General features: G+C 45.4%; 1 protein-coding gene across 3 annotated transcripts in view; it reads right to left on the reverse strand.

Annotated features, from left to right (window-relative positions):
• Positions 1-26966, reverse strand: part of COL2A1 (collagen type II alpha 1 chain) — a 96358-nt gene that overhangs the window by 12669 nt on the left and 56723 nt on the right. For all 3 annotated transcript variants that reach the window (XM_081898499.1, XM_081898498.1, XM_081898497.1), the window contains 20 exons: positions 26824-26922; positions 23777-23830; positions 22038-22136; positions 21125-21178; positions 20103-20156; positions 18243-18296; positions 16434-16487; positions 15756-15800; positions 14778-14876; positions 12702-12809; positions 12445-12498; positions 11564-11617; positions 10910-10963; positions 8463-8516; positions 8253-8360; positions 7091-7144; positions 4138-4191; positions 2243-2404; positions 2033-2140; positions 185-292 (listed from right to left, as the gene is read on the reverse strand). In XM_081898499.1, coding sequence (XP_081754625.1) covers positions 185-292; positions 2033-2140; positions 2243-2404; positions 4138-4191; positions 7091-7144; positions 8253-8360; positions 8463-8516; positions 10910-10963; positions 11564-11617; positions 12445-12498; positions 12702-12809; positions 14778-14876; positions 15756-15800; positions 16434-16487; positions 18243-18296; positions 20103-20156; positions 21125-21178; positions 22038-22136; positions 23777-23830; positions 26824-26922 — 1530 coding nt within the window. The remainder of the gene's footprint in view (positions 1-184; positions 293-2032; positions 2141-2242; positions 2405-4137; positions 4192-7090; positions 7145-8252; positions 8361-8462; positions 8517-10909; positions 10964-11563; positions 11618-12444; positions 12499-12701; positions 12810-14777; positions 14877-15755; positions 15801-16433; positions 16488-18242; positions 18297-20102; positions 20157-21124; positions 21179-22037; positions 22137-23776; positions 23831-26823; positions 26923-26966) is intronic.

Below are 26966 nucleotides of genomic sequence, written 5' to 3' on the forward strand. Positions count from 1 at the left end.
TCATCAGGGTGTTTCATTTTTAAAAGTTTGTTCCACTCTGGGGCACTGAAAGAAAGTTTTCATCCCCCCACCCCGCCCCTCATCCTCTGGCCCTTGACATGTTTTGCTGTAGGAATGCAGTTTTAAAATAGGATATGTTACGCTTTTCCCCAGGCCACACATAAAACAAGTTGAGTATGCTCACCTCACGTCCAGGTTCGCCAGAGGGACCAGTCAGGCCTGGTGGACCAACTGGGCCAGGTGGACCTCTGTCTCCAGGGCCCCCGGGAGCTCCTTGTTTACCAGGCTCACCCTGAAAAGAAGAGGGTGGGAAGAAAATATCAGCTCAGGCAAAGAACAGCTACTTTGCTCAGAGCAGACCTGGCAGTATTTTGACTGTCACCTAAAGGTAAAGGAACCCCTGACCATTGGGTCCAGTCGTGGCCAACTCTGGGGTTGCAGTGCTCATCTCGCTTTATTGGCCGAGGGAGCCGGCATACAGCTTCTGGGTGAACCAGAGCAGCGCACAGAAACGCTGTTTACCTTCCCACTGGAACGGTACCTATTTATCTACTTGCACTTTGACGTGCTTTCAAACTGCTAGGTTGGCAGGAGCTGGGACTGAGCAACGGGAGCTCACCCTGCTGCGGGGATTCGAACTGCTGACCTTCTGATTGGCAAGCCCTAGGCTCAGTGGTTTAACCCACAGCGCCACCTGTGCTAGGCAAAGTGAAAAGGGAAGCCTCTGAGCCAGTGGGAAACCAGTGGCCCTCCACTTATTTTGGACTTCAGCTCCCATTATCCCTGACCATAGGTCACGCTGACTGGGGCTGATGGGAACTGTAGTCCAAGGACCCTTGGATTTCAAGGTCACAGGTTTCCCATTCCTCCTCTATGCACCAGAGTGGAAACTTCAGTTTCACTCCACAATCCTAGGGGACTAGAATCCTGCTTATCACTTTAAAAGTTTCTGTGCACTGAACTTCCACAAAAATCCTGCAGAACTGTGTTTATGCCTGCACTAGAATCCTGCCATCTGAAATAATATAGTATATCAGAGAGTTTGTCTTACACGACTATGGGCTTATCCTCTTGTCCCACTGCTTTCGTCCAGGGAAAGCTGCTCTTTAGCGCTCAATTGAAGCAAATGGCAACTTGGATTTTCCACAGATTGCTGTTTGTTCCAGTTAAGAGCCAAAAGAGTGAGTTTTCCCTGGGAAAGGAGCGGGGCGAGGGGGAAACCGCTCAAACCCAGGCCTACAAAATGTGTGTCAAGTGCAAAGCAGATGGTCCACATAGCGCAGTACTGCCAACTAGCAGCTCTCCATGATCTCAGGGCGTTTCCTATGGAGGCAATCTTAACTCCTTTAACTGGAGATGGTAGAGACTGGACTTTGGGAATCAGGTCTCTCTCTCTGCGGGTCTAGATCTTTCCACCCCCACCCCCCGGTTTGGTGCCCAAACATCAATTTTCCCAAAAACCTTTCCATTTTCATACTTGGTAAGCTAAAGAGACTTATTTGTAATGCCAACTGGTCATTTATGAATCTGTAAGACAAATTCTCCTAACACATTTGGTGTTTAAGAATATGGCAAAAAAACTTTTTCCTGATGCCGATTCCACAAAAGCCCAAGTACAGTGGTACCTTGGGTTACATACGCTTCAGGTTACATACGCTTCAGGTTACAGACTCCGCTAACCCAGAAATAGTTCTTCAGGTTAAGAACTTTGCTTCAGGATGAGAACAGAAATCGTGCTCTGGCGGCAGCAGGAGGCCCCATTAGCCAAAGTGGTGCTTCAGGTTAAGAACAGTTTCAGGTTAAGTACGGACCTCCAGAATGAATTAAGTACTTAACCCGAGGTACCACTGTACTCAGAATGTGGTAATTTGCACCCCTGACAGGTTTTGTAGTTCTGTCGCGGATGGATGGTGCTGAGGCCACAGGCTCAGTATATACTTGAGAACAGACACACATCTCCTCGTACTTCAAACCCAAAAGCGCTGCCTGCCCCTCTACATTTTTGCTAACTTAAGCTCCTCAGATCACTTACGGAAGGACCCGGCAGACCAGGGAAGCCTCTCTCACCACGCTGACCAGGAAGACCAACGATTCCTCTCTGACCTGCCAAGCCTTGAGGTCCAGGTGGGCCGTCAGCACCCTGCAGGGGAAAGATAAAGACAGAGATGGGTGTTAATTTGCAAATGACAAAGCAGCAAGCCAGATCCATTGTACATGCAAAGAAGGCAGGAGGAATACGTACAGGAGGACCATCTTCTCCAGATTCTCCCTTCTCGCCTGGGGGACCAGCAGGACCTTGCAAACCAGGATCGCCAGCACGCCCAGTGGGGCCTGCGTCGCCACGAGCACCCTTGGGACCATCTTTACCAGGAGCACCGGGAGGTCCTGCGGAACCGGGATTGCCCTATGGGGAAAAGGGAGAGCCAGTAAGATCCCCAGAGACTGATTCTCTGCATTAAAAGTTATACTGTTGAGAGAAAACATGAATCCACCTTATCTGCAAGAGAATGGCAAGTTGTTAGGCTTCAGGACACAATAAGATTCTTTTGGGTGCAACGTGAATTGAGATAAAAGCTTCCTGTCAGCCTCCAGATTTACGTATACCTCCCAAAAGTTAAAAGGTCCCCAGAGCTCTACATTTTTTAAGATGTTCCATGAGACGCTGCTTTTTCTTGCATTCACAACAACTAAGGTTACCACCCATCCCTCAAAAAACGAGACTGCCCCATTTTGGGGCACAAAGTACCCTGTCCTGTTTGGTCCCCAATCTGTCCCGTTTTCAAAGTCATAAGAAAAATAGGCGTTTGCTCACTCACTCAAACATGCTTATCTTGCATGCAACCAATATCAAAATGGCTTTGAAGTCATTTCATTCTGCACCAGGTAAAGTAATTTTTAGCCCCCCAATTCCCCCTGATTTGTCCCTTATTTCACCTGACCAAAGGTGGCAACCCTAATTACAATGTAGCCTGAATCCATGAGCAGGTTGGTCATCAATTTAATCAGAGAAATGTCCTGATGATCCCACCTGAAAGCATCTAAACCAGACACCTGGAGTGAAAAACAAACTCTAATTGCAGGAGATAAAATATCACATCAGTCATTTAAGACCGATTGAGTTGTCATCCCCCCCTGCCCCAGACTCATATTAAAGGAAGTGAGAAGGAGGAGAACTTAAATGCATTTTGAAAGCTCCTAGGGTTGAAAGTATTCAAGGTTAGAGCCCCACTGGTTGCTGTGTAAGTAGAAGTCAAGTGATTTAGAACTTGGCAGGTCCCAGATTGCGGGGAAAGGGGGCGCAGGAAAAAAGGCCTCTAACCAATTAATACAGGTCAGGTTCAAGGGGCTACTTCCATAATTCCAGGTAGAGTATCAAAAGCATCAGAGCTTGTAGGTGAATAAACCAGACTTGTTAGGAGGTCCACTCAAGTTACTAGTCAGACCTTTGTTGTTTTTAACTAGGTAAAATAATAGACCATGGAAGAAGGAACTTTCATGTGACTTAAGTTTTAGGGCTTTTATCAAGGCAACCCAACAGAAGCGTTTGATGTTTCTACCCACCGGAGTCTTAATTTTGAGTAGGCTTGCACTGTAAATGTAAGTCTAACTGTTCAATAGGGCTTACTTCCACGTAAGTGGGTGACTGCAGCCTCAGTTTCTGCCACTTCTATATCCCTCTCCTGCGGGATTTTATATCAAGTTATCCCTTATTAGCTTCCATGTATTTATGATTTCCTCTCTTTTATTCCTAAAACAATTTATATAAACACATAAAACACATTTTAAACACCATATATATATATATATATATATATATATATATATATAAATTATATATATACACACACACACACCATATATATATATATAGTGTGTGTGTGTGTGTGTGTGGCCTTTGCCACATTTAACCTGAATCACCCCAACACTGTTGTCAGTCTACACACTCTTATCTCCTAAATATTTTGTTTTATTCACAATCCCACTTGGTTCCTGCTTCAGGCTTTTAGCTACCTCTTTGGTAAAGACATAAATCTATTAAAAAACAAACAAACCTGAACACATTGAATACCTCTTTCTTGGTTGCCTATAATGCAAATTTAAAATAAAATAAATGCCTATGAACGACCAACAACCTACGTTAGGGCCTGGTGGTCCAACTCTTCCTGCTGCGCCAGGGAATCCAGTAGCACCCTGGGAAGAAATAAAAAGGATTATGAACAGAGCACCCAGGAACATTTGAGGCACCAGCGGGTGGTTAGGTAAACTGCAGGACCACCCACTTTATTTTCAGCCTGTTTCACTGAAGACTCAGTTCTACAGCTGCAAATAAAAGGTTTCAAGTGTGTTTTAAGTGCCATATGCAATGTGACACCAGATGGCGATGGTGAGCTTTATGGAAAATTCAATGTATTTTCAAAAACGCTTTTTAAAAAAGCATTTTCCCCCCAGAACATTTTTTAATATGTGTGTAGATTCCACCTAAAAAAAGGTTTCAGTTTGGTGAAGTTTGGAAAGCATATAAGAAACCCTCTTTGGCTTTGAGAATTACCTTTTGAGGTCAAAAAAGAGGCCTCCCAGAATGAGGGAGTCCTTCTATTTCCCCCCTGCTGCGTGTCAGTGCTGACCCTTCACTAAAACAAGGTCAGTACTGATTCCACCAGCTGACCATGCTCTCAAAGCCCAGCTCACCACACAACCATCTCTTGGGCCGATGTCTGTTCTAGATCGTGGTTGCCCAAGGCACCCATAACATCCAAGCTTGTTAAAAGCATCAAGTGAGATAGCTGGCCCACAGATGGGCAGGAGACTAGGCTGTAGATACTTTGCCTCTAATAAAGCAGTGCAAATCTCGATGGTTCCCTGGAAAACCCATTTATGAAAGAGCCCTTCCACTTTAGCTTCTCCACTTCCTGGCCATCATGAAAGAATAATCAAGTTTGAAAAGCCTTTCTGAAGACAGGAGCTAGTTTGGCTTAGAGTGTGATCCTCCTGTCTTTTATATTATATTATTATTATTATTATTATTATTATTATTATTATTATTATTATTATTAACAACAACAACAACAACTTATTTATACCCCATCCATCTGGCTAGGCCTCCCCAGCCACTCTGGGCAGCTTCCAACAGAAGATTAAAAACAATACAGCATCAAACATTAAAAATTTCCCTAAACAGGGCTGCCTTCAGATGGGTTTTAAAATTAAGATTGTTGTTTACAGGCATACCTCAGGTATGCTCTGCGGTGACCCGGAAGTAATGGAACGTGTTACTTCTGGGTTTCGCCACTCGCGCATGCACAGACAGTCAAAATGACGTCACGTGCATGCGCGGAAGTGGTGAATCACAACCCGCGCATGCGTGGACGTGGGGACGCAGGTTGCGTTCACTTCAGGATGCGAACGGGGCTCCGGAACGGATCCTGTTCGTATCCAGAGGTACCACTGTATTCCCTTGACATCTGATGGGAGGGCATTCCACAGCGCTGGCGCCACTGAACAACAGAATAAGGTACTGTCTCCCCCAGTCTGTAGCCTTCCAAGTGTTGTTGGACTACAAGTTTTATCATCCCTGACCACTGGGCATGCTGGTTGGGGCTGATGGGAGTTGTAGTCTAACAGTATACGGAAGGCACTAGGTTGAAAATGGCCAATCTTATACTAACTGGCAATGGCTTCCCACGTCTCCCACCCAAGAAACTTAAGCAGAAGCAGCAGAGGCTGAACCTATGAGCTTATGTAGACGAAGTATTTTTAATGTTTGTTGGAAGCCGCCCAGAGTGGCTGGGGAAACCCAGCCAGACGGGCAGGGTACAAATAATAAATTATTATTATTAATAATAATAATGCTATATGCGACACAACAGCCCAGGGCTGGCCCACCCATGAGGTGGGATGAACCAGCCACCAAGGCATTACTGCTATGAGCTCCCTGACTGCCCTGCTGCCTCCCACATCGGTGCCAATTTCCAGCAATATCTTTCCAGAACCTGTCATTGATGCTGCCATTTTGCACCCCCCACCACCTCAGGTGAGGACTGTGTGGTAGACCGGCACTTCCTGTTTTGCCTCAAGGAGGAAAACAGTGAGGTAAATTGCCCACAGCAGAGTGTGGAACCTTTTTTGCCTCAGGTCCACATTCCCAATTTTAAACCGACCACTTTTCTCACACAGAAACACACCTCAACATCCCCTCCTGTGCACATATACTTTTAAAAACACATCTTCTCTCGTTGAGTTGATGCGGCTCGTGAAGAGGAAGTAGCTATGGCATAAGCACATGGGGAGGTTTTACAGTTACCAGATAAACTGAGGGAGGGTGGCAGGCTAAGGTTAATTGCCAGTAGTCTTTGGAGCGAAGCTACCATATTTACATGAATCTAGAGCTGGACCATAAAGAAGGATGATCGCCGAAGAATTGATGCTTTTGAATTCTGGTGCTGGAGGAGACTCTTGAGAGTCCCATGGACTGCAAGAAGATCAAACCTATCCATTCTGAAGGAAATCAGCCCTGAGTGCTCACTGGAAGGACAGATCCTGAAGCTGAGGCTCCAATACTTTGGCCACCTCAGGAGAAGAGAAGACTCCCTGGAAAAGACCCTGATGTTGGGAAAGATGGAGGGCACAGGGAGAAGGGGACGACAGAGGATGAGGTGGTTGGACAGTGTTCTCAAAGCTTCCAGCATGAGTTTGACCAAACTGCAGGAGGCAGTGGAAGACAGGAGTGCCTAGCGTGCTCTGGTTCATGGGGTCACAAAGAGTCAGACACGACTAAACGACTAAACAACGACAACAACAATGCGCACTTCAGTTTTCAAGACCTTGAAACCCAGGAAGTGTTTGCGGCGTTTTACAAGCTTGCGATAGAATCTAATTTGCCATCAAATCTAATGTGCACCCTAATTTTCACGGCGTAATTTGGCCAAAAAAAGGTGCACATTACATTTGAGTGCTATCCAAGGTACTGAACAGGGTGATCTACAGGAGAAGCTTCAAGTCAAGTATGATTATTTTAAAAACTATCACAGCACAGTTATCAGAGGTACCAGTAAAGGGAAGGAATAAAGCAAATTATCCATAAAATACTTACCGGAGGTCCCTGTGCACCACGTGCTCCCTTAGGACCAGTCACACCAGTTGGACCCTACAGAGACACAAAACAAAATCTGGATTAGGCAAAATCACTGAGCTTCTGCTAGAGATCTCTGTAGCACAGATCTGAAAGAAGCAACCAGCCTCCTTTCTGACAGACCCCTGCCTCATCTTTCAATGTTTACTCTCTGCCACTGTTTTGCACTATGTGAACTCATGTGTGCCACACAGAGCAAAATCTCTGCTTTACAGGGTTGGGTGTTCTTTGACTTTGTAAGAGTACATGAAAATAGGAGCAACGCCCCTGGCACATGAAAACATGCTACAGAAGCCATTCCTACCAGTTCTCATGCATGTTTGTTTGTACCCCAGAAACTAGTATTCAGAAGTACATGTCCTCTGAGCCGTCTGGCAGACTCGTCCTCCGTGAATGTGTTTAATTCCAGTTGACTAAGTTGGGGGGGGGGGGTGTGGGAGATTAACATAGTAGACAGATAATATAAGGATGTATACAATTTTACAATATGCAAAGTTAACATGGGTTGAGAAATCAGAGAGAGGAGCTGAGGGAAGTCTTAGGGGGGAGGGTTTGTTGGGGAGGTGGGAGGGAAAAAATGGGGGGGATAATGAAGATGATTTGTTTTGATAATTTGTTATATTGAAATTGTTAATTTTTTTTTAGTTAGGGGAGGGACATAGCCCCATATGAATGACGTTCTCTCCAGCCTATGACACTGCTCCAATACTTCATATGAACCTTAAGCCCCAATCTTCTTTCAATGAGGAGACAGGTCTCCTCCAGCATCTTAAAAAAAGCCCCCACCTGGCTCTTGCTAGTCACTGGCTACCATCTCAGGATAGGAATCCTAGAACTGTAGAGTTGGGAGGGACTATAGGGAGTATAACTTCAGAGCTGTCGATCATGCGATTCATACTCTGCTGTGCTCCACTGACTTTTGGATCTGAGTTTGGTGCTCACAGCTCTAAGTTGTGAGTCCACAGCACTTAGACCTGCTCCCTGCAGTGGAAGGTCTCTGGAAGTGCTTTCCCAGCTCGCCTGGCCCAGTCAGGGCTGAAGAGGTTGAGCCCAGTCATTGGCACTGGCTCAAAGGCGAAGCCGACAATCTAGTCCCACCCCCTGCAATGCAGCATTTACCAACCTGTGGGCCAGGAGCACCAGATGAACCTTGTGGGCCTGGGGCCCCAGCATCTCCCTTCTGGCCAGTTTCCCCTTGCTCGCCTTTAGCACCAGGTTGTCCATCAGCACCCTGTATCAGGGAGGAAGGCAAAAGCATCCATGGTGAGAGAGAGAGAGAGAGAGATGCCAGCCAATGGGAGGAAAGAGGTTTAAGAGTCTGAGAATTACTCACAGGAGGACCAGCGAATCCAGCAGGGCCAGGAGCACCAGGTTCACCACGGTCTCCCTGAAACAGAAACAGTCGTCAGCTGCGGAAAGAGTTGGAGATAAAGAAAACACCATCCACCCAGTCATCTGGATGCCCTATGCCAGGTATAGCCAACACCTGCATTGTCAAGGTCAGTTTTATTCTCCAGGAACTAGTCTAGTCTAGTCTAGGGCTGGAAATTCCCAGACCTCTCAAACATAATGTTAAAGGTAAAGGGACCCCTGAGCATTAGGTCCAGTCGTGACCGACTCTGGGGTTGTGGTGCTCATCTTGCTTTATTGGCCGAGGGAGCCAGCGTACAGCTTCTGGGTCATGTGTTCAGCATGACTAAGCCGCTTCTGGCGAACCAGAGCAGCGCACGGAAACGCCATTTACCTTCCTGCCGGAGTTGTACCTATTTATCTCCTTGCACTTTGACGTGCTTTCGAACTGCTAGGTTGGCAGGAGTAGGGACCGAGCTATGGGAGCTCACCCCATCGCGGGGATTCGAACCGCCAACCTTCTGATCGGCAAGTCCTAGGCTCTGTGGTTTAACCCACAGCGCCACCCGTGTCATAGTGATCTAGAATTAAGTCAGCATCACCCACTGGTAGAGGATTCCTTCCACCCAATGAGATGAGGTCATTAACTGGGAGCCTTAGGAATAAACATGCTCCCCAAGGCACCCAAGAGAGGATGAGGAGAAAGAATGACTGCTAGTGGCACTTTGAATATGAAATAGCTGATTTTCCTTATAAGTAGAACTGTGAACAGTGTCCCCCCACCCAATTCTACACCTTGATTAAGGTTTGCTAAGGTCACCAAAGAAATGGCTGGCCTGTAGGCAGGGCTGGATTTAGGTTTGATGAGGCCCTAAGCTACTGAAGATAATGGGGCCCTTAAAATGTCCAGCTATCCTTTGTCAACAACCAATTGTTGCTGTTTTTTGTGCTGAATATATGCTATATGGCACCGTATTTTTCGCCCTATAGGACACACCGTCCCATAAGGCGCACCTAGTTTTTTTGGGGGGGGAATAAAGGGGGGGGAATTATTTTTTCCCCAGGTGCGGGGCTGGGGCGGGGGAGGCCCGCCCGAGCTTCCCCCGACCCCAGCCCCCAAACAGGCAGCTCTCTGCAAGCCGTGGGAGCCCAGCGCTGGCTCCCGCTGCTTGCTGAGAGGTCCGCGAAGCCTGGATGCGCTGAGCTCAGCGCACGCAGGCTTCAGCATGCAGGCAACTCTCCACAAGCAGCGGGAGCGCTCCCGCTGCTTGCGGAGAGGTCCGCGAAGCCTGGAGAGCGAGAGGGGTCGGTGCACACCGGAAGCCTGCATTCGCCCCATAGGACGCACACACATTTCCCCTTCATTTTTGGAGGGGAAAAAGTGTGTCCTATAGGGCAAAAAATATGGTAATTTATGGACCTAATAGGTATCTAAAGCCATTTGCCACTGTAGCTGTATGTAGGTTTTATTTTTTTTGTTTTTTATCTTATATTTTGGAAATGTAGTTCAGGTTTTTTTCCTTTACATTTTTGGGGGCCCCCCAAGAGAGTGGGGCCCTAAGCTATAGCTTGTTTAGCTTATACGTAAATCCGGCACTGCCTGTAGCCCACCAACTCACATTCTCTGCCCAATGCAAAGAGTCCCACAACCTTACATTGTTGGGGCACGAAGTTGGAGTCTGTCTTTTCTACACTTAGCATAGTGAGGCTCACACCTTCAAGTAATGAGAACTGTTTATGTCAAAGATGCAAGGTGAAAGATTCGTGAAATGTTAAGCGGCACTAATTCATAATTGCTCTATTTAAAGAAAATGTGACTCCAGCTAAGGCCTGCTTTGCTAAATGCCGGTCAAAGCAACAAAGGCCCCTCTCTTGAGATGATATTCACACACCACAGCAACACACAGTTATGGAAACAGCAAGTAATGGGTTTGTTTGCCCCTCTGTGCTACTGATAGGAGCTGAAGGAGACCGCTATTAGGGTTTCAAAGATTTTATAGGCCAAGCTGAATCTTTCCCCATTCAGATAAAGGTAAAGGGACCCCTGACCATTAGGTCCAGTCGTGGCTGACTCTGGGGCTGCGGCGCTCATCTCGCTTTATTGGCTGAGGGAGCCGGCGTACAGCTTCCGGGTGATGTGGCCAGCATGACTAAGCTGCTTCTGGCGAACCAGAGCAGCGTATGGAAACGCCGTTTACCTTCCCACCGGAGTGGTACCTATTGATCTACTTACACTTTGAAGTGCTTTCAAACTGCTAGGTTGGCAGGAACAGGGACCGAGCAATGGGAGCTCACCCCGTTGCGGGGATTTGAACTGCCAACCTTCTGATCGGCAAGTCCTAGGCTCTGTGGTTTAACCCACAGTGCCACCTGCGTTCCCCTCATTCAGATACCCTTCTATAAAATAATTCATAATTGTATAAAACTTACGGGGCCACCACGGGCACCTGCAGCACCAGCTGGGCCAGGGGGGCCAGATTCACCCTGGTGGAATTAAAAAAAGAGAAAAAGGTGAGGCAATGGAGTCTCCAGTTCATAGCTCAAATCTTACGTAAGTAGAAGATCAAGGATTGTGTAAGATCCACATTTTTCTCAAACCAAATTGGTGCAATTATCTTCTTTTTGTTTGTTTGTTTGTTTTTAAAAACTTTTTCTTATTTTGAAATACAGTTCTTAGAATTTTTTTAAAAAAGGATTAAATGCATACAAAATGTACATTTTTGGGGATCAAGTATGTAGAAAAATGCATATTTTGTGAATATCTGTTTTAAAATGTAGCTTCCTTCATGCTTTGCAGATCAGTGAAGAAATTCAACAAAACAGAATTAGGAATAGAGGTGAATGAAACGCCATGGACCAGAAATAGACTGATCTATCATGAAATGCATTAAAATATGCTAGAAGCAACAACAGACAGGAAATCACCATTAAACCATTTTTAGTCTGTAGTGAAATACACCCATTTTTGACACAAAATGTGGAACAGGCTGTTACTGAGACAAATATACCTACAAGACTTAGAAACCACCTCTGCCTGCTGCGTAGCCTAACCAAGGACAACTCGTTTGCAAAAGACTTTCTTACCTTCTCTCCATTGGCGCCAGCAGGGCCAGGAGGACCAATGGGACCAGTCAAGCCCTGGCAAAGGGGAAAAAACAATTAGGTGTGCTGGTGAAAAGCATCCCATTTGTATCAAAGGCATCCCTGCTTTACTAGCAGTTTCAGAACTGAGACATTAGCACAGAGTTTCCTAAAAATGGGGCACAAACGTTCCCCCCACTCTTTCTGAAGCTCATAGAAGATGGGACTGGATGCACTTTCGGAAGAGTAGCCGGGAACGCCTGACACTTATTCATCAGTACTGGTTTTCTTACCTTGACAGCTTGAGAATATTCTGTAGTTAGGCCTTTGACCTAAACTGCATTTTGGCCTTGCCAAGTTTTCAGAGGCTCAGCTCTAACCAAAAGCCCACTCTTGCCTTGATCACAGTTCCCAAACGGTCATAATTTCCCTCTCTTCTATAGAGGAGGTAAAGGACCCCTGACCATTAGGTCCAGTCATGGCCTACTTTGGGGTTGTGGCACTCATCTCGCTTTATTGGCCGAGGGAGCCGGCGTACAGCTTCCGGGTCATGTGGCCAGCATGACTAAGCCGCTTCTGGCGAACCAGAGCAGCACACGGAAATGCCGTTTACCTTCCCGCCGGAGCGGTACCTACTTATCTACTTGCACTTTGACATGCTTTTGAACTGCTAGGTTGGCAGGAGCAGGGACCGAGCAATGGGAGCTCACCCCGTCGCGGGAATTTGATTGGCAAGTCCTAGGCTCTGTGGTTTAACTCACAGCACCACCCGCGTCCCACAGCACCACCCAAGTAGATGTGGTTTTTCCCACCATCAACCTCTTAGTTGACTAAACCGGTTGCTCGATATCTTAAGAAAGGAAAAAGCCAAGTTGGCCACTTACTCTGCCGCCATCTTTGCCAGGAGCACCTTCTGGTCCCTTCTCACCAATATCACCCTGTTGGAGGACAGCAGAAGGAAAGACGGTAAGTAGGTGGCAATTCTGAGAACCCTCTTTGTTTATGATAATTGCCCCAGAGTGAAAAGATTAAAAAAGTGATTTTCAATTCCACCCGGCTAATTGGCAGGTGGCAGCCAATCCCTGATAAAACAGCCCTTCAAGTATTCCATGAAGAAGAGGAGGAGAAGGTGACGACTTACCCTGTCTCCCTTTGGTCCAGAAATACCTGCAGCTCCTCTCTCACCAGGCATTCCCTGAAGACCTGGGGGGCCTTGTGCTCCAACGGCACCAGCAGGACCAGTTGCGCCCTGGAAAAGAAAAATAAGGCTCACCATTAAAGCTTGGCAATAGTTCCAAACATCTTCCAAACTCGGTTTGAAATCCGTATCATGGTATCGGTTTCATAATTTTTGACCTGGCAATATATGGCAAGTCATGGTGTGTGGGTGTGTGTGGCAATATTCCCATATATTTTCCAAACTCGGTTTGACATCCGTATCGTGGTATCGATTCATAATTTTTGACCTGGCAATATATGGCAAATCATAGTGTGTGTGTGTGTTTTGTGCAAAAATCAAATGCGGGGAAAACCATGAAGTCACCCAATGCTGCTCTCAATTCCTGCAGCACCTGTTAACTCTGCTGGCTCAGCTTTCCTCTGACTCCTGAAGAAGACAGCGACTTACAAGAGCAGGTGCTGGCAAAAATCACAATATAGGAAAAAACATGAAGCCAGTCATTGCCTCTACATAAGTTAAAGGGACCCCTGACCATTAGGTCCAGTCGTGACCAACTCTGGGGTTGTGGCGCTCATCTCGCTTTACTGGCCAAGGGAGCCGGTGTACAGCTTCCGGGTCATGTGTCCAGCATGACTAAGCCGCTTCTGGCGAACCAGAGCAGCGCACGGAAACGCCGCTTACCTTCCCGCCGGAGCGGTACCTATTGATCTACTTGCACTTTGATGTGCTTTCGAACTGCTAGGTTGGCAGGAGCAGGGACCGACCAACGGGAGCTCACCCCGTCGCAGGGATTTGAACCGCCAACCTTCTGATTGGCAAGTCCTAGGCTCTGTGGTTTAACCCACAGTGCCACCCGTGTCCCTTCAATGCCTCTACATAGCAACATCCTTATACTGATATATCACAATGTCTGAAATATCGCAATGTTTAGCTGGTGATATATCATAGTGTTGAAAACCAGGTATTGCCTAGCCCTAGTCACAATCACGATGCAGCTGCTTGGGCATTCATCACAATAGACTTGCAGGATTACAGAGAGAGGCACTATCATGTGTTATTTCACCAACATGGGATCGATGAGCTGAACGCACACCTCCCTTCTCTGGGAGAAGATGTCCCCCACATTACAAGATTGTCATGTACTCAACAAACTTGATAAAATGAATTCAGGATGCCAGACAAACGCAAGAGGCAGTGGAAAGCCAACAAAGCATGACAAGAACTCTCTCAACCTTCTCTATGGAGCTACCCTTTCACAAGTAATAATAATAATAATAATAATAATAATAATAATAATAATAATTTGTTATTTATACCCCACCCATCTGGCTGGGTTTCCCCAGCCACTCTGGGCTTCCCCAGCCACTCTGGGCGGCTTCCAACAGAACACTAAAATACAATAACCTATTAAACATTAAAAGCTTCCCTAAACAGGGCTGCCTTCGATGTCTTCTAAAAGTTTGATAGTTATTTTTCTCTTTGACATCTGGTGGGAGGGCGTTCCACAGGGCGGGTGCCACTCCCGAGAAGGCCCTCTGCCTGGTTCCCTGTAGCTTTGCTTCTTCGCAATGAGGAATCCGCCAGAAGGCCCTCAGTGCTGGACCTCATTGTCCCGGCTGAATGATGGAGGTGGAGACGCTCCTTCAGGTATACTGGATCGAGGCCGTTTAGGGCTTTACAGGTCAGCACCAACACTTTGAATAGTGCTTGGAAACGTACTGGGAGCCAGTGTAGGTCTTTCAATTAATCAGTGTAGGTCTTTCAATTAATCTAGTCCCTGCTGAACTCTGCTGCCCAAAGTCTCTTCAAAGAAGCAGCACCCTGACAAGGAAGCTTGCCACAATATCTTCCCCGCCAACGGTCCCTCAGCTGATTTTCCTATTATCCTCTTTCTCTGAAAGAAAATGAGCTCATAATGTACCTGGCGGTCCATATACTACGAGGCTCTTTCTGTATGGCAGCCACGGGGTTGGGAGGTGGGAGAAAGGTGTACAGGCTGCCCTGCAGAACAGGAAGTAATGCTACGTTGCCACCTACCTTGGGTCCATCGGTTCCAGGAGTGCCGGGAAGACCACGAGGACCCTGCAAGCCTTGGGCGCCTGGAGATCCACGCTCACCTGGGAAGCCACGTTCACCCTAGAGAGGAAAGAGATCATTTTAGTGCTGGGGTGACAGCTCAGGAAGAGTAGAAAGCTCTTGTTCTAGAGTGGCATCATTATGGTAAGCTGTTGATGGGAATGGCTGAGGATTATGTACTTTCCTCATTTTAAAGCAAACACCCTGTACTTAATATGCAGCCTGGAATCCTTCATTTATCACAGTCCTCTGAATTTTGAGTTTTCAGCTCAAAAACACACCAAACTACAAATAAAAATGAGTATTTTTGATAGGGTACAGAAGTGTGTATTTTAGGATAAAATGCATACAAAAATGTCCATTTTGTGGAAGAAAATTATATTGAAAACCAATGCGTGCTTCATACTTTTTTTTTAAAAAAAAGTGACAACTGATACAAAAATAAAATGGACTTACGATTTATTTTTAGTATTATTTAACTAAATTTATATACCACTGACTCAAACTAAAGACCTCTAAAATGGTTGACAAAGGACAATCCAAAATGGCAATAAAAGCAAACATTGAAACAAGTTACATTAATAAATTAAAACATTTTAAAAAATCAATAATTTAAAAACAATTTTGCTTACTAAAATAACACGCCAAAATTACATGCCTGGGTAGGCTTACTGGAACCATAATGTTTTTAGCAGGCACCAAAAACAATAGATTGAAGGCACCTGCTTACTAATTACAAATGGCATGGCTGCTGCCACATTAAGATTTTATTTCTTGCAAGTGAGGAATGGATAATATGGGGCAGTGGTAAAAGTGCCAGTTTTGCAGATCTGTGTGGTCAAGTGGGTATCTATGAATTAACCACAATGTGAAAGTGACAGTGGATTTAGACTGATTCACCCACCCCAAGGCTCTTGATTTTAATTTTACGCTACTCACTCTGGGACCAACAAGACCGGGAGCACCAGCCTCTCCAGGAACACCCTGAAAGAAAGACATACATATATATTTAGAAGCAGGGAAAGAGGGAAGGAGAGAGGTTAGCTCATCTACAGTCCCCTGAACAACCATCAAGATTCCCCCTTGGATCAAATACTTCTCAACCGTTATACTTAAACATACTGTGTTGCTAAACTCATATTTGCAGAGAATAATCTAAAAACACCTATGAACAAGGGCAAAGGGGAGGTAGAAAGAGACTCTCAATGTTCAGGTGGGCCCTCTGTTGCAGATCTCATGCAGTTTTTCCTCTGTTATGTCCAGCACATTGATTCCACACATCCAGTGAACATTACTGCCAACAATTAAATGAGCCCAAGCATGCATCTGCTTCAAAACAACATTTGTTTATCTAGCTTGCTGCACTGAATACATATTGACCCTCCCTGCCCAGTTCAGCTGCCAAGAATTACTATCTAGAACAAGCAGGGCTTCACAGAATAAAACACCTGTGGCTGATTTATTCCTCATATACACAGAAACTATTGGCTGGAAGGAAGTCCCTTTGCAGCAGGACACCCTTAAGGTTAGAAAGTCAACACTCTGCAGACGTGAGTTCTTATTCTGTCCAGATTACTCCAAGGGTGATCCTCAATGCCCATCTCTCTCTTTACTTACCTGGTCACCTGGCTTTCCACCTTCACCCGGAGGACCTGGGGGCCCTGGAAGTCCCTGAAAACAAGAAATATAGTGTTAGCATGACACTCTTGGGGAAGTGCCAGTCTAGAAACACCAATAGTGTCCAGGGCAGGAAGGGAAGTCTTGTGAGCCAAACTGATTGCCATTAAATTTTTATCAGACAGGAAGTAATATAACTTGGTTTAACTGTATACAACTGGAGCAATGGTCAAAGAAGTGGTTAAGGGAAAAGAGGAACTGCAAAGAATATACAAAATTTGAAAAAAAATGATTGTAAAAAGGGGAGATAAAGAAGAAAATACAGTTATAAAAGGGGAAACCAGTGAAATTTATAAAATATTAGTAGAAATGGAGGAACAAGAAGGTAAATTAAAAGAAGTGTGGGAAAAGGAGACAGCAGGGCAGATAGATAGTCAAAGCTGGGGGGAAATATGGGAGAAATGTACATTGAAAATGTTGCCTATAAGAATAAAAGAAAATTATTATAAATTAGTTTGAAGATGGTATTTAACACCAGATTAAATCAAATAAATAAAGGATATTCGGTGTTATGTTGGAAGGGATGTTAGGTAACAGGGAATTATGTTCACATGTGGTGGGGGTGTAAATATGTACAATTTTTTGGCAAAGGGTGTTTAAGGAGATAACAGATTCCACAGTTCAGATAATGGAGTAACTGGAAATAAAATATTGGAATGAATACCCCAACCCCGAGACATTTGCAACAAAATTATGCCTGCCCACCCAAGCACCTCTGATTAATACAAGATGAAGCTTCTCCACGCTGGTGCCCTCCAGATGTTGATGGATCCCCAGCTGGCATGACCAATGGTCAGCGATGATGGGAGCTGAAGCCCAACAACATCTGGGGGACAGCAGCTTAGGGAAGGCCGACATATCTCAAGCAGCCCCAGGCTATCCCTGCAAATCTCAACTGAGGCACACCTCTTTGAGGAGCTCCTAAAGTGAGGCACCTTGGGAGGTGTGAGGAACTCAAGGCAGCTTGAGACCCAAGTAGCTGGGACAGAGAGCTGGACCATAAAGAAGGCTGATCACCGAAGAATCAATGCTTTTGAATTATGGTGCTGGAGGTGACTCTTGAGAGTCCCATGGACTGCAAGAAGATCAAACCTCTCCATTCTGAAGGAAATCAGCCCTGAGTGCTCACTGGAAGGACAGATCCTGAAGCTGAGGCTCCAATACTTTGGCCACCTCATGAGAAGAGAAGACTCCCTGGAAAAGACCCTAATGTAGGGAAAGATGGAGGGCACAAGGAGAAGGGGACGACAGAGGACGAGATGGTTGGACAGTGTTCTCGAAGCTACCAGCATGAGTTTGACCAAACTGCAGGAGGCAGTGGAAGATAGAAGTGCCTGGTGTGCTCTGGTCCAGGGGGTCATGAAGAGTCGGACACGACTAAACGACTAAACAACAACAACAACAACAACAACCCACCCACCCCCTGCAGGTTCATGGATCACTCTGCCAGAAAACTTGGATCTGGGCATCTTGTTTAGCAGGTACTCACCACTAAGGCATGCAAGACCAGAGAACATGGATTCATTCTTCACAGACAGTTAAGAGTTTATGACAACACTGTGCTTCTCTGTCATATCCTTCCAACGGAGCTAGACAGTCATTTGGGATGGGGGAGGGGTCCTTTCCCTAACTTCTCTCCACATTTTCAGTTCGTGTTACTTGTGCAAACAGTTGCACTCCCCAGCACAGGCAGAATTAACAATGGTGGGCAGTGCCCTTAAAGAGGCACAAGAGAATTGCTCTACTTACTTGGAATCCAGAAGGTCCGGGGGCACCCTGTTCGCCTCTCTCTCCTACTGGCCCCTAAGAAGACGAGAAAACAATAGATTAAGGGCAGGCCTAACAGTGGGATGTGTTGTCTGGGGCAAAGAGTATAGCTCTCACGTGAAAAATCAAACATCAGCTGGTCAAACACATACAAGTTTTCTTAAGTCTACACTTTCCTCTGTTAGCAAAGAAGCTGCAGCCATAAAAAGGACCCCCTTCCATTTGCCTGCTAAACCTTGAAAAGTTGCACATTCCAGCACGTTTACAAGTTCCTATGCTGGCCCCAACATAGAGTACAAACTCAGAACTGATTCATGCATTAAACTTTTAGGTGCTTTTTTGATTTAATGTGTAAATGAGGGGTTTTTTTGGGGGGGGGGTAAACAACTAGTCGGAGAGCTAGAACTGCCTACAGCTCTGTCAAGTGCACTCTCCATTTTCATTCAGTTTTCAAGGATGCATTGGGGTGGGTTTTTTGGCCATTTGTTAAATGGTCCTCAATGGGAGCAACTTTTCTATGGGAGAGGGAACTAGGAAAAGGGCTCGCTAATAAAGATAGATAGGTAGACTATGATGTTATAGCACTATTGCTTGCATTTAAAATGCAAAGTGAAGCAATAGTTAAAGAGGGAAGGCTAGTAAGATAGCGCCTTCGGTCTAAATATATTTGAAATTAAGTGCTGCAGATGTCAATTCAGAGTGGGGGAAGCGTGGGCATCTCATGAAGAAATGCACACAGGTCAGTTTAGCCATAACAGGTAAAAGGTAAAGGGACCCCTGACCATTAGGTCCAGTCGTGGCCGACTCTGGGGTTGCGGCGCTCATCTCGCTTTATTGGCCGAGGGAGCCGGCGTACAGCTTCCGGGTCATGTGGCCAGCATGACAAAGCCGCTTCTGGCGAACCAGAGAAGCGCACGGAAAAGATGTTTACCTTCCCGCCGGAGTGGTACCTATTGATCTACTTGCATTTTGACGTGCTTTCGAACTGCTAGGTTGGCAGGATAAGTACACACCAATTATCTCCACACAGGAAAAATGCAATGCTAAAACTGCTCTGAACTTTTAAAAAAATTCCAAAAGAAATCACAATTATTAGAATGATTTTGCAGCTCAGTTAGTATGTGACACTAAGCCAAACCATGACGTAGTACAAATGTGGGAATGTACCGGAACCCAGAGAGGAGACTGTAGCTGCCTCAACGTTGCCTGGTTCAGGTTTGCATCCACTTGTAACAACACGAGGCTCTCTTCTGTCTCTACTCACTACTAGTGGCTGATCATACTTCCTGGAATGCTTACAGGAGGACATTACACCCACCCATGGCTAGCAGAAGGCTACTATGAGTGTGTGGAGGCATAAAAAAGTATAATGGAAGAAAAAGAAGCATGATCTTATAAAGCAGGCATGTCCAACAGGTAGATCGTGATCTACCGGTAGATCACTGGACGCCTGTGGTAGATCACCGGTAGATCAGTGGCTCCCCCCCCCCAAAGAAGCTAAAAAACTTTGGCTCCACTAAAAAAGGCTGAACATCTTTGCACCCCTAAAATGACCTGAACCACCAAAAACAGGGTTTCCTTCCTAAAAAACTCCCTGAACCCCCCCAAAAGGGGATAGATCACTGCCAGTTTTTAACTCTGAGAGTAGATCACAGTCTCTTGGAAGTTGGCCACCCTTGTTATAAAGCAAGAGGAAGCACCAACACCCCAGAAAATGTCACCAAAATTCTCCAGACACCCGAATCTTTGGGGCATATTCAGTTCCTCCCTTATGCCTAAGAAAATGCAGGATTTCGATTCAGCCAACCTCCTGCCTGCCAGGAGAAAAACACTCATACTCACAGCAGGCCCTGGCGGTCCACCTGCTCCCGTCTCGCCATCTTTGCCAGGAAGACCCTAATGGGAAAAAGTGATACATTTGAGACAGGATCGGAAAGTCTTGATGAACAATGCAATTTTCCCTCCCACAAACCAAAAAGTGCAGGGAGCTGGCAGAAGGAAAGGGTATTCTTTTTGTATAAGTTTCTTACTAAGCTAGGTTTAAAGAGTAGCTGCCAGAAGTGCTCATTATGAAGGAAATGACTGCTGGTTGGCATGATTCTAGCGTGCAACCCCTCTTCCCCTGAGGGCAGTAGGTGTCTCTGGTGTGCACTCCTTGTGCTATTGATCACAGAAAAGCTGCAGGAATGCACAGGGTACGTCAAAACTGCATGTGAAGGTGCAATTTTTTTCAAGAGGGATGGGAGCCTCCAGGAAGACTCATGGCTAAATTCTGAGGTCTCTCAGATGCATGCACAGAGTTATTATTAAGTAAATTTCCCTCTGCCAATCTGCATCTCATCCTCTAAAGGGCTCGTGGCTCTGAATTCTTTTACTAACATTTCTGAAAGTCTGATTGCTTTATAGGTGTAATAGTTCCCATCGAAATTAGACTAGAAGCTATGTCAGGTTTGTCAGAGGTGAGCTCTCTGCAAAAGCAGCGTTGAAGTTAGGAAACCCAGAGCTTAAACCCTTTTAGTTCAATCGTTCTGTGGCCATGCAGCAAATTAAGTCACAGTCATTCAACAGACTGTATGCAACTGAGAGGGACCTTAACTGGGACTAAGGTGTCACACGGTATTTTATGAAACATCTGCCTTCAGTGGCTTCTTCACGTGGTTGGTTGTGAGCAATCTGCATTCCAAAGCACCATTCCCATGTCATCTGGACTGTACCCCAATAGCTGGGTGGAGGGAACCAAATCATGGTATCCTGTTCAGGCCAGGCAGAGAGAGGCTGGGTTTGTCTCTGCTGCAGGACAGGGTGGGGAGAAGATGGCTTCATAATGGCAGTGGGAGGAAGAAACGATAATCAGCCCCACTTACTCTTAGGCCAGGAGCCCCAGGAAGTCCCTTCTCACCAGCTTTACCAGGTTCACCCTAGATGGAAAGAAAAAACGCAAGTCGTCACTGGTGTGCTTTTGGAAGAAATCTGAGCCCTCCAATCTGGTGAGGAGAGCCAGTTCTACTTCTCCTGTCCAGCTCTCCCCTTCTCTGTTGTTATAACCAAGCTATAAAAGTAAAGGGTAAAGGGACCCCTGACCATTAGGTCCTGTTGTGACCGACTCTGGGGTTGCGGCACTCATCTCGCTTTATTGGCAGAGGGAGCCAGCGTACAGCTTCCGGGTCACATGGCCAGCAGGACTAAGCCGCTTCTGGCGAACCAGAGCAGCGCACGGAAATGCTGTTTACCTTCCCGCCAGAGTGGTACCTATGTATCTACTTGCACTTTGATGTGCTTTCGAACTGCTAGGTTGGCAGGAGCAGGGACTGAGAAATGGGAGCTCACCCCGTTGCAGGGATTCGAACCGCCGACCTTCTGATCGGCAAGTCAGTGGTTTAACCCACAGCGCCACCCGCGTCCCTTATAACCAAGGTATAGGCAGTGCTTTTTTTCTGGGAAGGAGGACACATGGGAGAATGCATACCCCTAAACATTTTGTGAATCTAAGTTTGGCCTCATTGAGGGGCAGTATTTCAATATGAGTAGGAAAATGAGAGTACCCCTAACCATTTTTTAAAAGAAAAAAAGCACTGGGTATAGGTATATGATTTTTTGGGACCAGTAGAGCAAGCACATTACTCACCCTGTACAATAACTAAGTGGCTCTCCTGCTGTGCTAGTTACAAAATGGAACTATTCCATGTTACAACCTTGTACCATTTCCCCTCAGACATCTTCCCTAGTGACAATTCTTGGGTCATAGTGTCAATGGTTGCTGAGTGCAGATTTACTTACATTTGCACCTTTTGGACCTGGGAAACCCATGACGCCAGGCTGGCCACGGGCACCTTGTGGACCAGGTGGGCCAGGTCGCCCATCTTCACCTGGGGCACCCTATTGAGAGATAGAGAAACAGGCATGCTTTGTTAATGATGCCGGGAAGACAAGTAAAGGTATAGGGACCCCTGGCCATTAGGTCCAGTTGTGGTCGACTCTGGGGTTGACAAGTAACATATCCCATATAGAGTGGACCCAACTTTATGGAAGGCTACTTTGACCCAGACATGATGGATGTCTTTCAGAACCTCAAAAAACAAAGGAAAGGTGAGTTAAAAAAATATTCAAATATACATTTCCCAAAAGACCGGAGGCATTCCTACTAGGAATAATTGGGGATGAAATAAAAAAAGAAGATAAGATATTATTCCAGTATGCCACAACCGCCGCCAGATTACTAATTGCCCAAAGTTGGAAAAATCAAAATACCCCATCAATTAGAGATTGGCAAACAAAATTATTTGAATTTGTTGAACTCGCAAAAATGACACAAAAAATCAGAAACCAAAAAATACAAAGTTTACTAACGATTGGAACAAATTTATGATATACATTGAAGGGAATTATAGAAACCTAAAAACTATAGCAGGTTTGATATAGATCTTACGATGTGCAAACCATTAACAATCACCAGTTGCAGGAAAAATAAATTATGTATATAAAGAAGCCTGAAATTGGGAGGGATGGAGGTCAATAGGGCGTAGAAGAATGATTTAAGTTCTTAAAGATATAAAGAGACTAGCGTGAAGACAAAGAACTGTAACGGAAACTGATAATATTTTTATGTTATGTTTAGATATTTTTTACCTATTTTTTCTTTTTTTGTAACTGTTGATTTGTTTTCCTTTTTGGTTACTTACATGAAACTTAATAAAAAGAAATTTAAAAAAAAGCAAAGGAAAGGCATCAACCCATAATAAAAATCTGTTGTAGGGCAATGCCTTTATTATGCCAAGCAAAATGTTACAAATTAGTGAGCGAGTTTTTCTGTTTGTTCCCATGTGGAAAATCAGCATACTGGTGCATATTAGAGCTTTTTGTGCCCTTAGATAATTCTAGTTCCCAAGTGTGATTTTTATTTTAAAAAGCTCACCACTGCAGCATTAACATCCACACGCCATTCAGTAATGCTGCTCATATAAACAAACACAGACTTCCAGTGTTCCTACTGTAACCCTACAATATCCAAGGTTCCATTAAGCATTCCTAAGACTCCACCACCCACTTCTCTTGCACACTCCATATTATGCATTGCCTTTGAAACGAACCCCAGAAATTCTGCAAGTCAGCACCCACCTATTTCCTGAATCCCATCTCCTCAAATTGTCTACCGACCACTGTTCCGCTCACCTACATATTATCCACTCGCTGTCTTTTACCTGGCATTGCTCAGGAATTCTAAGAAACAAAACAAAAACTATGCGGCTTTGAAATTAGTGGAGTTCTGAACAGTTCCGTCCATCATCTTGATTCAAAATGGTGTCCAATTGTATCCAAACATCAAGAAAAGCCTGCTCCTTCATCTCAAGAACCATCAAGCAAAATTTGGTTACAAGATCTTTAGAGGTGGCTAAATGCATAGCCAAGAAGCCAACAATTTTCCAAAATATATAGTACACCCATCACTCCTGTCTCAAAGCTCTTGGCACCCCTATTATTTTGGATGACACAAGATGAAAATGACGGAATATACTTACAGATGGGCCAACTTTGCCTTGGGGACCAGCATCACCCGGGCGACCAGTGAGACCCTAGATGCAAGAAGAAAAAGGCAGACTATTAAGACCTTTTCCCAGTCTCTTTCCTTGAACAGTCAACAATTTATACACATAGCTGCAAAATGGTTCATCTAATCTATTTTTTGATGCAGGTTCAACAATCAGTTCTACTATTGGTTCAATAGAAGCTGTCAGCCAAATAAATTTTAGATCCTAAAGGTGGTAGACAACTAAGTTTTACTCAGAGTAAACCCATCAAATTAATGAATATGACCAAACTAAGTCCATTAATTTCAATAGGTAAAAGTTGAACACGACCTTAATTTACTTTCTTTGGGACAGCTATAACAACACCTTTGCTGTGGTCGAAGGCTCAACCCAGGCCAGAGAAACTAAAGAGGCTTAGGACATGATAAAGTCTCCTCAAAGGATATTCCTAATCTAAATTTAATAAATCTGAAACATACCACTTTTAAACTGAATTTGAAGCACGCGGAATGGGCTCAGAGAATAAAATGGTCAATGATGTAGTACCATCGTAGAAGCTAACAAGTCCTACAAGTTGTTTGGATGGGAAACTACCAAGAAGTATTATATTAGACACTCTGAGCTCCTCAAAGAGAGAGAAGAGCAAAAGTATGATAAAGTTTTGAAGGAGATAATCACTGCACACCATGCTAAAGTATAACGAACTGAGCCTTGGGAAACCAAGGAAATTCAAGGCTTCCTAGCAGTGCCACTGCAAGCTAGCTGCCCAATGCTTTTCCCACTCTCAACTGGATTTTCAGCTTACTCCACAAATGGAGAAAATGCCATTAGTAGCAAGTCTGTGTGGGGAGAAGCTCCTCTGGTAGAACATCTCCCAGGTTCAGATACTCTAAACTTGTACTCTGTCCTGGGTCACAGGAGGTAACAGAACTGTCCATCAGTCTAAAAAGAGGACTGAATTTTGCAAAAATGGGGAAATGCCTATTGTTCTCAGTGATGGGACTCTTTACTTTTGCAGATAAAAGGAACATTCACCACGTTATCCTAAAAGATTGTTCTTTCCTTCTAAGACTGTTAGGTGCTCTCCAACACTTCCAGTCTTATGGAATAAAGACAGACATTCCAAATACATGGTACCTCTGAATGCGAACGGGATCTGTTCCGGAGCCCTGTTCGCATCCTGAGTAGAACGTAACATGCAACTGCGCGTGCGCGGGTCGCCACTTCCATGCATGCGCGTGACGTCATTTTGAGCGTCTGCGCATGAGCGGCAGACCCTGGAAGTAACGCGCTCCGTTACTTCCGGGTCACCACAGAGCGTAACTTGAAAACACTCAACTTGAAGCATATTTAACCTGAGGTATGATTGTACAGTGGTACCTCTGGTTACATACTTAATTCGTTCCAGGGGCCTGTTCTTAACCGGAAACTGTTCTTAACCTGAGGTACCACTTTAGCTAATGGGGCCTCCTGCTGCTGCGCCGCCGCTGCACAATTTCTGTTCTCATCCCGAAGCAAAGTTAATCCGAGGTACTATTTCTGGGTTAGCGGAGTCTGTAACCTGAAGCGTATGTAACCCGAGGTAAGGTAAAGGTAAAGGGACCCCTGACCATTAGTTCCAGTCGTGACCGACTCTGGGATATCGCTTTATTGGCCGAGGGAGCCAGCGTACAGCTTCCGGATCATGTGGCCAGCATGACTAAGCCGCTTCTGGCAAACCAGAGCAGCGCACAGAAACGCCGTTTACCTTCCCACCGGAGCGGTACCTATTGATCTACTTGCACTTTGACGTTCTTTCGAACTGCTAGGTTGGCAAGAGCAGGGACCGAACAATGGGAGCTCACCCCGTCGCGGGGATTCGAACCGCCGACCTTCTGATCGGCGAGTCCTCGGCTCTGTGGTTTAACCCACAGCGCCACCCGCGTCCCTGTACAAATGTGCTTTAAATTGTTACTGCCATCTGCTGTTGGGAATGGACAGCCGCATGCAGAAAGAGTTTAATGTGGGCATCCTAAGAATAAGAGATAGAAGATGCAGGGGTAGCCAATGTGGTACCTTCCCATACTCGCTGTGCTAGTTGGGGCTGATGGGAGTTGGGAGTACAAAACGCATCAAGCACTTTCCCCCTCCCCAAAGTATAGCAGAGTTTATTCATGGTCCAGTACAGTTGCGGTCCAACGTTTCTGTCAGACTTCCAAGTCTGTAAATGGCATGTGGCAAGCAGAAATTAAGCTGGTGAGGTTCCTCTCAGCATGCAGATGCTGTGATGAGGAAATATTCACCTGGAGAATATCTACCAAATGTTCAAGGTATAAGAGTCCTGATAGAAGCGAGTTGGAAAGCCTACTTGCAGTCTATCATTATTATTTCCATTTTACAGAATGTGAATTAAGCTGAGAAGTAGTGGCATCTCTTTCCTGTCACTATTACTGTGATGAAGGCTGAAGAAACTGTCCCGTAATTGCAGAAAAGACAGCTACCCAACCAGTGTTAATGGTGGAGTGATTTGTGACACTTAAACGTTTTGTCATTATTTGTTCAATTTATATATTGCCCTTTAACAAAAGTTCCCAGGGCAGTGTACGACATTAAAAAGACATTACAGAACACCCATGATAAAAACATAATAAAAAGGATACTGGCAGACAGCCTAAAATATAATATAACAGTCCTCTCTCCCACACTTTCACAGGCCGTAGGTTATTTAATAGTCATAGGCCTGGAATGTTTTTTCCTGGAGCCTAAAAATATGTAATGATGGCGCCTGGCAGGCCTCTCTGGGGAGAGCATTCCACAATCGGGGAGCCACCACAAAAAAAGGCCTGTTCTCATGTTGCCACTCTCTGAGATGGGGAACACAGAGAAGGGCCTCAGACGACAAGTGCGCAGCCTTGAGGTTCTCCCACACTGTTTATATAAACTTCTGTTAACAGGAAGGGGAGGGATTATACTGAGAATGAACATTCTGGTCAAAGCGGGATTTTTACAAAGCGATTGAAGCAAGAACCACTGTAAGCCTCATGTGTGCAATGTCTTACCCTAGCGCCAGGCAAGCCAGGCTCTCCAGGACGGCCGGGATCTCCAGTGGCTCCTTTGGGACCCCCAAGGCCAGGAGGTCCACGTTCACCGGGAGCACCCTGCCCAGGAAAAAGTAAGCAAGAAATGCATTAACTCAGAGAAA

Source organism: Podarcis melisellensis (assembly GCF_964234715.1).
Source record: "Podarcis melisellensis genome assembly, chromosome: 2".
Taxonomy (NCBI): domain Eukaryota; kingdom Metazoa; phylum Chordata; class Lepidosauria; order Squamata; family Lacertidae; genus Podarcis; species Podarcis melisellensis.